The 13,238-nt window shown below is 54.4% G+C and overlaps 2 protein-coding genes across 2 annotated transcripts in view; one reads left to right on the top strand and one right to left on the bottom strand.

Annotated features, from left to right (window-relative positions):
- LOC116957405 (intraflagellar transport protein 81 homolog) overlaps positions 1–8,578 on the bottom strand; it is a 75,028-nt gene extending 66,450 nt beyond the window's left edge. Inside the window, 4 exon segments of the mRNA XM_076056244.1 lie at positions 161–341; positions 4,529–4,632; positions 7,122–7,400; positions 8,242–8,578. Coding sequence (XP_075912359.1) covers positions 161–341; positions 4,529–4,632; positions 7,122–7,256 — 420 coding nt within the window. The 5' untranslated portion in view covers positions 7,257–7,400; positions 8,242–8,578.
- On the top strand, positions 8,255–12,914 carry BNIP1 (BCL2 interacting protein 1). The gene is given in 6 exon segments (XM_076056188.1): positions 8,255–8,317; positions 8,948–9,047; positions 9,050–9,080; positions 9,632–9,938; positions 10,764–10,880; positions 12,349–12,914. Coding segments are annotated over 6 exon segments (801 nt in total). The 3' UTR covers positions 12,532–12,914.
- Positions 12,915–13,238: the final 324 nt, after the last annotated feature.

Here is a 13,238-nt window from a genome sequence, read left to right as displayed (position 1 = left end):
GAGAGAGGCAAACTCACAAATACACGGCAGGCATCGGCACGGGTCGGGATCGAAATCACAAGCTCCTACAGAGACCTCGGCGTGAAAGATGCAGGGACCCCGCCCCCCCCCCGCCCACCTCGCCCCCCACTGACCCCCCCCCCCCGACACCGCCCCCCACCTGGGCGTGGGCGTCCGCGAGCGCGGGGTCCTGGAGGTGCTCGGCCGGAACGTCGACCCGCTGCAGGAAGCGGCCCAGGTAGGCACGCTTCTTCAGCTCGTCCAGACGCGGCAGCAGCCACGCCAGCAGCGAGTGGACAACCGCTTTGTCGCCCGCCACCAGGCCCTGCCTGAAACCACTCCTACACGTGGCACACACACACACACGTGTCACACACACAGTGTCACACACACACACACGTGTCACACACACACACGTGTCACACACACAGTGTCACACACACACACGTGTCACACACACACACACACGTGTCACACACACAGTGTCACACACACACACACGTGTCACACACACACGTGTCACACACACACGTGTCACACACACACGTGTCACACACACACACGTGTCACACACATGTCACAAACACACATCACACACACACACGTGTCACACACACGTGTCACACACACACACGTGTCACACACACACACTTCACACACACACACACGTGTCACACACACACACGTGTCACACACACACACGTGTCACACACACACGTGTCACACACACACATGTCACACACACACATGTCATACACACAAATCACACACACACGTGTCACACACACACATCACACACATGTCACACAAACACACATGTCATACACACACATCACACACACACACGTGTCACACACACACACGTGTCACACACACACACATCACACACATGTCACACACGTGTCACACACACACACGTGTCACACACACGCGCGCACACACACACACGTGTCACACACACACACACACGTGTCACACACACACACACACGTGTCATACACACACATCACACACACACGTGTCACACACACACACGTGTCACACACACACACATCACACACATGTCACACACATGTCATACACACACATGTCACACACGTGTCATACACACACATCACACACACGTGTCACACACACACACACACACACGTGTCACACACACACACGTGTCATACACACACACGTGTCACACACACACACGTGTCACACACACACACGTGTCACACACACACACACATCACACACACGTGTCACACACACACACACATGTCATACACACACATCACACACGTGTCACACACACACACACAGCACACACACACACGTGTCACACACACACACAGCACACACACACGTGTCACACACACACTTCACACACACACGTGTCACACACACACTTCACACACACGTGTCACACACACACACACGTGTCACACACACACACACGTGTCACACACACACATCACACACACACACACGTGTCACACACGCACACACACGTGTCACACACGCACACGTGTCACACACACACACGTGTCACACACACACACGTGTCACACACACACGTGTCACACACACACGTGTCACACACACATCACACACGTCACAAACACACATCACACACACACGTGTCACACACACACGTCACGCACACATCACACACACACACATACACGTGTCACACACACACACACACTTCACACACACACGTGTCACACACACATCACACACGTGTCACACACACACACGTGTCACACACACACGTGTCACACACACACGTCACACACACACGTGTCACACACACGTGTCACACACACACGTGTCACACACACACACGTGTCACACACACACACACATCACACACGTGTCTCACACACACACACATCACACATACACACGTGTCACACACACACACTTCACACACATCACACACATCTCACACACACACACACGCACGTCACACACACACATGTCACACACACACGTGTCACACACACACACGTGTCACACACACACACACACACGTGTCACACACACACACGTGTCACACACACACTTCACACACACACGTGTCACACACACACATCACACACGTGTCACACACACACACGTGTCACACACACACGTGTCACACACACGTGTCACACACACACGTGTCACACACACACGTGTCACACACACACACATCACACACGTGTCACACACACACACACATCACACATACACACGTGTCACACACACACACACTTCACACACATCACATACATCACACACACACACGTGTCACACACACACGTCACATACACACACTTCACACACACGCACGTCACACACACACACGTGTCACACACACACACGTGTCACACACACACGTGTCACACACACACACACTTCACACACATGTCACAAACACACATCACACACACACGTGTCACACACACACACGTCACACACACACGTGTCACACACACAAGTGTCACACACACACATCACACGCACACACGTGTCACACACACACGTGTCACACACACACGTATCACACACACACACACGTGTCTCACACACACACACGTGTCACACACACACGTGTCACACACACGTGTCACACACACACGTGTCACACACACACGTATCACACACACACACGTGTCACATACACACACATCACACACACGTGTCACATACACACACATGTCATACACACACATCACACACGTGTCACACACACACACACACAGCACACACACACGTGTCTCACACACACACACACAGCACACACACACACGTGTCACACACACACATCACACACACACACGTGTCACACACACACTTCACACACACACGTGTCACACACACTTCACACACACACGTGTCACACACACACGTCACACACACACACGTGTCATACACACACATCACACACATCACACACACACACATGTCACACACACACACGTGTCACACACACACGTGTCACACACACACATCACACACATGTCATACACACACATCACACACACGTGTCACACACACACATCACACACATGTCACACAAACACACATGTCATAAACACACATCACACACACACACGTGTCACACACACACGTGTCACACACACACACACATCACACACATGTCACACACATGTCATACACACATATCACACACACACGTGTCACACACACACACGTGTCACACACACGTGTCACACACACACACACGTGTCACACACACACATCACATACATGTCACACACACACACGTGTCATACACACACATCACACACACACGTGTCACACACACACGTGTCACACACACACACATCACACACAAGTCACACACATGTCACACACACACATCACACACACACGTGTCACACACACGTGTCACACACACACACACATGTCACACACACACACATCACACACACGTGTCACACACACACACGTGTCACACACACACACGTGTCACACACACACACACATGTCACACACACATCACACACACGTGTCACACACACACACACACACGTGTCACACACACACACACATCACACACATGTCACACACATGTCATACACACACATCACACACACACGTGTCTCACACACACACACGTGTCTCACACACACACACACGTGTCACACACACACACACACAACGTGTCACACACACACACACACGTGTCACACACACACGTGTCACACACACGTGTCACACACACGTGTCACACACACACGTCCCCCCGTGCCTCTCGGTCCTCTCGTGTGTCCCTGTATGTCCCCTTGTCTCTCTATCACCCCGTGTATCCCTGTGTCTCCCTGTCTCCCCGTATGTCTCCGTGTGTCTCTGTGTGTCCCCGTGCGTCTCTGTGTGTCTCCGTGTCTCTCCGTGTGTCTCCGTGTGTCTCTGTGTGTCCCAGTGTCTCTCCGTGTGTCTCTGTGTCCCAGTGTGTCTGCACGTCTCCGTGTGTCCCAGTGTCTCCGTGTGTCTTTGTGTGTCCCCGTGTCTCTCCGTGTGTCTCCATGTGTCTCTCCGTGTGTCCCCGTGTGTCCCCGTGTGTCTCCGTGTGTCTCCTTGTGTCTGCGCGTCTCCGTGTGTCCCAGTGTCTCCGTGTGTCTCTGTGTGTCTCTGTGTGTCTCCGTGTGTCTCTGTGTGTCCCCGTGTCTCCGTGCCTCTCCGTGTGTCCCCGTGTGTCTCCGTGTGTCTCTCCGTGTGTCTCCGTGTGTCTCCGTGTGTCTCTCCGTGTCTCTCCGTGTCTCCGTGTGTTTCCGTGTCTCTCCGTGTCTCTCCGTGTGTCTCCGTGTGTCTCCGTGTGTCTCCGTGTCTCCGTGTGTTTCCGTGTCTCTCCGTGTCTCTCCGTGTGTCTCCGTGTGTCCCCGTGTGTCCCCGTGTCTCCGTGTCTCTCCATGTCTCTCCGTGTCTCTCCGTGTGTCTCTGTGTCTCCCCGTGTGTCTCCGTGTCTCTTCGTGTCTCCTCGTGTCTCTCCGTGTGTCTCCGTGTGTCTCCTTGTGTCTGCGCGTCTCACCGGTCTCCCTCTTCCTCGGGGGGCTTGTACTTGAGGAGCTTCAGGGCTCCCAGGAGACGCAAGGCCGTCTGATCCGGAGACTCCTCACGCACGTCCACAGTGTGCTGAGACACGGAGACACACGGAGACACACGGGGGAGACACGGAGACACACGGAGACACACGGGGACACACGGGGACACACGGAGAGACACGGAGACACACGGGAAGACACGGAGACGCACGGAGACACACGGAGAGACACGGAGACACACGGAGACACGGAGAGACACGGAGACACGGAGAGACACGGAGACACACGGAGACACGGAGAGACACCGGGACACACGGGGACACACGGAGACACACGGAGACACACGGGGAGACACCGAGACACACGGGGACACACGGAGACACACGGAGAGACACGGAGACACACGGAGACATCGGGACACACGGAGACACACGGAGAGACACCGGGACACACGGAGAGACACGGAGACGCACGGAGAGACACGGGGACACACGGAGAGACACACGGAGACACACAGAGAGACACTGGGACACACGGAGACACACGGAGAGACACACGGAGACACACGGAGAAAGGAGACACGCACAGGGACACACAGGGAGACACGGGAACACACGGGTAGTAGTGAGTACTAGTTAGTAGTGAGTAGTAGTTAGTAGTACTAGTGAATAGTACCAGTGAGTACTCGTGAGTAGTACCAGTGAGTAGTAGTGAGCAGTAGTACTAGTGAGTACTAGTGAGTAGTACCAGTGAGTGGTAGTGAGTAGTAGTACTAGTGAGTACTTGTGAGTAGTACCAGTGAGTAGTAGTACTAGTGAGTACTTGTGAGTAGTAGTACTAGTGAGTAGTACAAGTTAGTAGTGAGTACTAGTGAGTAGTGAGAACTAGTGAGTAGAAGTACTCGTGAGTAGTACTAGTGAGTACTAGTTAGTAGTGAGCACTAGTGAGTACTAGTGAGTACTAGTTCGTGCTAGTTAGTAGTGAGTAGTTAGTACTAGTTAGTAGTGAGTACTAGTTAGTACTAGTTAGTAGTGTGTAGTAGTAATAGTTAGTAGCACTAGTTAGTACCAGTTAGTAGTGAGTGAGTAGTAGTTAGTAGTGATTAATAGTACTAGTTAGTAGTTAGTAGTACTAGTGGGCACTAGTTAGTAGTGAGTAGTACTAGCTAGTAGTGAGCACTAGTTAGTACTAGTTAGTAGTGTGTAGTAGTACTAGTTCTAGTTAGTAGTGAGTAGTAGCGCTAGTTAGTAGTAGTACTCGTTAGTACTGGTTAGTAGTGAGTACTAGTTAGTGGTAGTTAGTGGTGAGTACTAGTTAGTACTAGTTAGCAGTACTAGTTAGTAGTAGTTAGTACTAGTTAGTAGTGAGTAGTACTAACTAGTACTAGTTTGGTAGTAGTGAGTACTAGTTCGTGTTCGTGCTAGTTAGTAGTGAGTACTAGTTAGTAGTGAGTACTAGTTAGTACTAGTTAGTAGTGTGTAGTAATAATAGTTAGTAGTACTAGTTAGTACCAGTTAGTAGTGAGTGAGTAGTAGTTAGTAGTGATTAATAGTACTAGTTAGTAGTAAGTAATACTAGTGGGTACTAGTTAGTAGTGAGTAGTACTAGCTAGTAGTGAGTACTAGTTAGTACTAGTTAGTAGTAGTAGTACTAGTTAATACAAGTTAGTAGTGAGTACTAGTTAGTACTAGTTAGTAGTAGTTAGTAGTGAGTACTAGTTAGTACTAGTTAGTACTAGTTAGCAGTACTAGTTAGTAGTAGTTAGTACTAGTTAGTAGTGAGTAGTACTAACTAGTACTAGGTAGTAGTAGTTAGTAGTGAGTACTAGTTAGTACTAGTTAGTAGTAGTGAGTACTAGTTAGTAGTTGCTACTAACTAGTACTAGTTAGTAGTAGTTAGTAGTGTGTAGTGGTGGCCTCACGCGCGGGTCTAGGTGAGCGAGGACTTCGCTGAGCAGCTGAAGGAGACCCAGTGTCGGCAGTACTAGTTAGTACTAACTAGTACTAGTTAGTAGTAGTTAGTGGTTAGTAGTGGTGGCCTCACTCGCGGGTCTAGGTGAGCGAGGACTTCGCTGAGCAGCTGAAGGAGGCCCAGTGTCGGCAGTACTAGTTAGTACTAACTAACTAGTACTAACTAGTACTAGTTAGTAGTGTGTAGTGGTGGCCTAACGCGCGGGTCTAGGTGAGCGAGGACTTCGCTGAGCAGCTGAAGGAGACCCAGTGTCGGCAGTACTAGTTAGTACTAACTAGTACTAGTTAGCACTAGTTAGTAGTACTAGTTAGTAGTGTGTAGTGGTGGCCTCACGCGCGGGTCTAGGTGAGCGAGGACTTCGCTGAGCAGCTGAAGGAGGCCCAGTGGCGGGATAACTAACTAGTACTAGTTAGTAGTACTAGTTAGTAGTACTAGTTAGTAGTACTAGTTAGTACTAGTTAGTAGTGTGTAGTGGCGGCCTCACGCGCGGGTCTAGGTGAGCGAGGACGTCGCTGAGCAGCTGAAGGAGGCCCAGTGGCGGGAGAACTAACTAGTACTAGTTAGTAGTACTAGTTAGTACTAGTTAGTAGTGTGTAGTGGTGGCCTCACGCGCGGGTCTAGGTGAGCGAGGACGTCGCTGAGCAGCTGAAGGAGGCCCAGTGGCGGGAGGGCGTCGAGCGAGATAAGATTCAAGTTCCGTCGGAACGGATCCGCGTTCAGCCGCTCCACGATCAGCCGCTCCATCTTGCCGATGAGCTCACGCTCAACCTGTTGATCGCCGCTTGTTGTTGTCGTTGTTGTTGTTGCTGGTTTGTTTGTTGTTTTTAATTGAACACGGAGCTAACCTAGACGCCAGACGCTGCACAGGCCAGAGCGTTGGCTCCGTTACTATGGAGACGAGGAGGGGAGGGGGCGGAAACGGAAGTTGCGTCACGAACCCCCCCCCCGCCAATTACCCTCCCCCCCGTACCCCCTCAAACCCCTCCCCCTTATACGTCTCCCCTTCAAATCGCCTCCCCCTCAAACCCCACCCCCCTGAAACTCCTCCCCTTAAAACCCCACCGCCCTCAAACCCCTCCTCCTTAAACCCCTCCCCTTTACAACCCACCCCCTTCAAACCCCACCCCTCTCAAACCCCTCCCCCTTAAACCCCTCCCCTTAAAAACCTACCCCCCCCCTCAAACCCCACCCCCCCTCAAACCCCACCCCCACTCAAACTCCTCCCCTTAAACCCCTCCCCTTAAAAACCCACCCCCCTCAAACCCCTCCCCTTCAAACCCACCCCTTCAAACCCCAACCCCCCTCAAACCCCTCCCCTTCAAACCCCACCACCCTCAAACCCCTCCCCTTCAAACCCCACCCCCCTCAAACTCCTCCCCTTAAAACCCCACCGCCCTCAAACTCCTCCCCTTAAACCCACCCCTTCAAACCCCAACCCCCCTCAAACTCCTCCCCTTAAAACCCCACCGCCCTCAAACTCCTCCCCTTAAACCCCACCTCTCTCAAACCCCACCCCCCTCAAACCCCTCCCCTTCAAACCCCACCCCCCTCAAACTCCTCCCCTTAAACCCCACCTCTCTCAAACTCCTCCCCTCAAACCCCCCTCCCGGAACTTTATTTGTACGGCGACGTTGCGAGTGGATGATGTCATTTCCGGTTAACGTTGCGAGGGTATGACGTTTATTTGTAGATAAGCGCTTGCGAGTGGATAACGTCGTTGTAAGCTCACCGTTGCGAAGTCGATGACGTGTTTGCGTGTCGCCATTGCGAGTGATATAGACGTCATTGTAGATGAGCCGTTGCGAGTGTGTTACGTCACCGCAGATAGCCGCAGCGAGTGGATGACGCCGTAGAAACCGCCGTTGCGAGTGGATGACGTCATTGTAGATGAGCCGCTGCGAGTGTGTTACGTCACCGCAGATAGCCGCAGCGAGTGGATGACAGCCGTAGAAACCGCCGTTGCGAGTGTATGACGTCGTTGTAGATGAACCGTTGCGAGTGTGTTACGTCACCGCAGATAGCCGCAGCGAGCGGATGACGTCGTAGAAACCGCCGTTGCGAGTGGATGACGTCATTCGCGGGTTTTCTTTGCGAGTGTGTGACGTCGCGCCGACGCGTGTACAGTGCGAGGACTGTAATTGCCGGTGGTCGCAGCGATTAGCTCCTCCTCTAGGTCGACTGGGCCTCAAATCAGTAACCCTGTGTGCGGTCTGGTGTGCAGCAAACGTTGCCACGGGGGGGAGGGAGAGACAAAGGCGGCCGGGCGTGGTGGTCGCTAACAGCACTTGCCCCAGCGGCCTGTTAAGAGGCTACACGGGGACCTTTGTCTTTGTTGTGGTTGTTGTTGTTGCATCAACAACCACAACAACCACCACCATGGTGAGCGTGGCCGGTCGATCCCGGGAGGCCGTCGCGAAGTCCGACCTTGAGTGAAGGCCCTGGTGCAGGAGGTGGTGAAGTCCGACCTTGAGGTGAAGGCCCTGGTGCAGGAGGTGGCTCAGTGCGCGGGGCCTCTCGCCTCTCTCACGGCGCTCAACGACGGGCCAAGGAGCGGCTCCAGCGGATGCGGTGAGACGTGGGGGGGTGGTGGTGGGGTTGTGGTGGTGGTGGGGGGGGGGTGGTGGTGGGGGGGGGTGGGGGTGGTGGTGGGGGGGGGTGGTGGGGGGGGGATTGTGGTGGTGGGGGGGTGGTGGGGGGGTGGTGAGGGGGTGGTGGGGAGGGTGGTGTAGGGGAGGAATCTGATAAGCTGTGAAGCTCTTTTTTTCCACAGGGTCACTCCCGTTTACGTCTCCACCTCCACCCCTCCATCTCCCCCTTCACCTCCCCCCCTTCACCTCCCCCCCTCCTCTACCTCTCCCCCCCACCTCCTCCCCCCCCACCTCCTCCACTTCTCATCTCTCCCCCTCTCCCCCCCCTCTCCCCCCCCACCTCTCCTCTCTCCCCCCCCTTCCTTCCCCCCCCACCTCCCCCTCTCATCTCCCCCCCCCACCTCCTCCCCCTCTCATCTCCCCCCCTCTCCCCCCCCCTCTCATCTCTCCCCCTCTCCCCCCCACCTCCCCTCTCATCTCCCCCCTCTCCCCCCCATCTCTCATCTCCCCCCCCCTCCTCCTCCCCCCCAGCTCCCTGATCGAGCGCCTGGAGCGCTGTGCCCTGGAGCAGGACCGCGAGTCCGCGCGCCGCGCGTTGCTGGCAGACGCCGGGGCCCACCGGCGCCAGCTGCTGGCCGGGCAGACGGCCCTGCGCAGAGCCTCGCTCGCGGCCTCCACGGCCCTGGGGGCCAGGGCCAGGGACGCTCTGCTGATGCACAGGGAGGAGGAGGAGGTGGTGGTGGGAGGAGGAGGTGGAAGAGGTGGAGCGAGGGACGGGGGAAGAAGCGACGGCGGTGTCGGAGCGTCAGTAAGGATGGAGGCGCGGCAGGAGGGCGGCTAAGGAGGTTGGTGGTGGTGGGTGGTTGGTGGGTAGTGGTGGGTGGGTGGTGGGTGGTGGTTGGTGGTGGTGGGTGGTGGTGGGTGGTGGTGGGTGGTGGTTGTTGTGGTGGTGGTGGTGGGTGGTGGTGGGTGGTGGTTGTTGTGGTGGTGGGTGGTGGTTGGTGGTGGTAGTGGTTGTTGTGGTTGTTGATGATGATGTTGTGGTGATGTTGTTGATGTTGGTGATGGTGGTGATATTGTTGTTGCTGTGGTGATGGATCTTGTTGTTGTTGATGATGTTGTTGACGATGATGTCGTTGTTGTTGTGGTGATGTTGATGTTGCTGTGGTGGTGGTGATGTTGTTGATATTGTTGTGGTGGTGATGTTGTGATGTTGTTGATGATGTTGTGGTGATGTTGATGTTGTTGCTGTAGTGGTGATGTTGTTGATATTGTTGTGGTGATGTTGTGATGTTGTTGATGATGTTGTTGTGGTGATGTTGTTGTTGCTGTGGTGGTGATGGTGGTGATGTTGTGGTGATGTTGTTGATGATGATGTTGTGGTGATGTTGATGTTGTTGCTGTGGTGGTGATGTTGTTGATATTGTTGTGGTGGTGATGTTGTTGATGTTGATGACGTTGATATTGTTGTTGCTGTGGTGGTGATGGATCTTGTTGTTGTTGATGATGTTGTTGACGGTGATGTTGATGGTGGTGATATTGTGGTGATGTTGTTGTTGCTGTGGTGGTGGTGATGGATCTTGTTGATGTTGTTGACTATGATGTCGTTGTTGTGGTGATGGTGATATTGTTGTTGTTCTGGTTGTTGTTGTTGACGTTGTAGAGCCTGGCTAGGAACACGAGTGACATCACGGAGTCTCTGATGAACGTGAGCCGCATGATGACTCAGCAGCTCGCCAGAGGAGAGGAGACCGTGACCACTCTTGCCACCTCCTCGCAGGTTCACCACCACCACAACAACCACAACAACAAACACCACCACAACAACCACACAAACACCACCACCACAACAAACACCACCACCACAACAACCACAACAGCCACAACAACAAACACCACCACAACAACCACAACAAACAAAACCACCACAACACCACCACCACAACAGCCACAACAAACACCACCACCACAACAACCACAACAAACACCACCACCACAACAAACACCACCACCACAACAACCACAACAAATACCCACCACCACAACAACCACCACCACCAACAACCACAACAAACACCACCACCACAACAGCCACAACAACAAACACCACCACAACAACGACCACCACAACAACAAACACCACCACCACAACAAGCACAAACACCACCACAAAAAAACACTAGCACAACAACCACCACAACAAACACCAGCACAACAACAAGCACAACAACCACCACCACAACAAACACCACCACCGCAACAAGCACAACAAACACCACCACCACAACAAACACCACCACCACAACAAACACCACCACCACAACAAGCACAACAACAACAAACACCACCACCACAACAAGCACAACAAACACCACCACAACAACAAACACACCACCACAACAACCACAACAATCACCACCACCACAACAACCACAACAATCACCAACACCACAACAAGCACAACAAACACCACCACCACAACAAACACCAGCACAACAACCACCACCACAACAACCACCACCACAACAAGCACAACAAACACCACCACAAGTACCAACACCACAACAACATCACCGCCACAACAAACACCACCACCACAACAAACACCAACACCACAACAACCACAACAAACACCACCACCATAACCATAACAAACACCACCACAACAACTAAAACCATCACCACAACGGCCACAAGAACCAAAACCACCACCACCACAACCACAACAAACACCACCACTACCACAACAAACATCACAACCACCACAGCAAACACCGCCACAACCACAGCAACAACCACGACCACCACAACAGCCACCACCACCACAGCTACCACCACAATCACCACCACCGCTTCCACAGCAACCACCACCACAACAACACCTCCGATTCGCACAGGTGGTTATGTAGGGTGTGAAAGAAGTTCAACGTGCATCTCCCCGTGGCTCCCCATGTCTCACTGTGTCTCCCCGTGTCTCACTGTCTCCCCATCTCCCCGTGTCTCCCCGTGTCTCCCCATGTGTCCCTGTGTCTCCCCGTGTCTCCCCGTGTCTCCCCGTGTCTCCCCGTCTCTCACCGTGTCTCACCGTGTCTCCCCGTGTCTCCCCGTGTCTCACTGTCTCCCCATCTCCCCGTGTCTCCCCGTGTCTCCCCATGTGTCCCTGTGTCTCCCCGTGTCTCCCCGTGTCTCCCCGTGTCTCCCGTGTCTCTCCCCGTGTCTCTCCCCCTGCGTCTCCCCCGCGCCCGCAGGTGCTGCAGGGCACGGGCGAGGAGCTGAAGGCGATGAGCGGCACGCTGCACCTGAGCCACCGGCTAATCACCAAGTACCGCCGGCGCGAGGTGACGGACCGCCTGCTGGTGCTGCTGGCACTCGCCCTCTTCCTAGCCACTGTCGCCTACATCCTCAAGAAGCGAATCTTCCACTTCCTCTGAAGCTGCGGCGGCGGCGACGGTGGTGGTGGTGGCGAGGGTGGTGGCGAGGGTGGTGGTGGTGGTGACGAGGGTGGTGGTGGTGGTGGTGGTGACGAGGGTGGTGGTGGCGAGGGTGGTGGTGGCGAGGGTGGTGATGGTGGTGGTGGTGACGAGGGTGGTGGTGGTGGTGACGAGGGTGGTGGTGGTGGTGGTGGTGACGAGGGTGGTGGTGGCGAGGGTGGTGGTGCTGGCGCTCGCCCTCTTCCTCGCCACTGTCGCCTACATCCTCAAGAAGCGAATCTTCCACTTCTTCTGAAGCTGCGGCGGCGACGACGGTGGTGGTGGTGGCGAGGGTGGTGGCGAGGGTGGTGGTGGTGGTGGTGATGGTGGTGATGGTGGTGACGAGGGTGGTGGTGGCGAGGGTGGTGGTGGTGGTGACGAGGGGTGGTGGTGGTGGTGGTGGTGACGAGGGTGGTGGTGGCGAGGGTGGTGGTGGCGAGGGTGGTGATGGTGGTGGTGGTGACGAGGGTGGTGGTGGTGGTGACGAGGGTGGTGGTGGTGGTGGTGGTGACGAGGGTGGTGGTGGCGAGGGTGGTGGTGGTGGCGCTCGCCCTCTTCCTAGCCACTGTCGCCTACATCCTCAAGAAGCGAATCTTCCACTTCCTCTGAAGCTGCGGCGGCGGCGACGGTGGTGGTGGTGGTGGCGGCGAGGGTGGTGGCGAGGGTGG

The sequence above is a fragment of the Petromyzon marinus genome, chromosome 74 (genome assembly GCF_048934315.1).
Source record: "Petromyzon marinus isolate PM22_M1 ecotype Great Lakes invasive population chromosome 74, UKy_Petmar_22M1.pri1.0, whole genome shotgun sequence".
Lineage (NCBI taxonomy): Eukaryota > Metazoa > Chordata > Hyperoartia > Petromyzontiformes > Petromyzontidae > Petromyzon > Petromyzon marinus.
The sequence above is the reverse complement of the archived record's forward strand: the minus strand, read 5'-3'. Positions and strand labels throughout refer to the sequence as shown.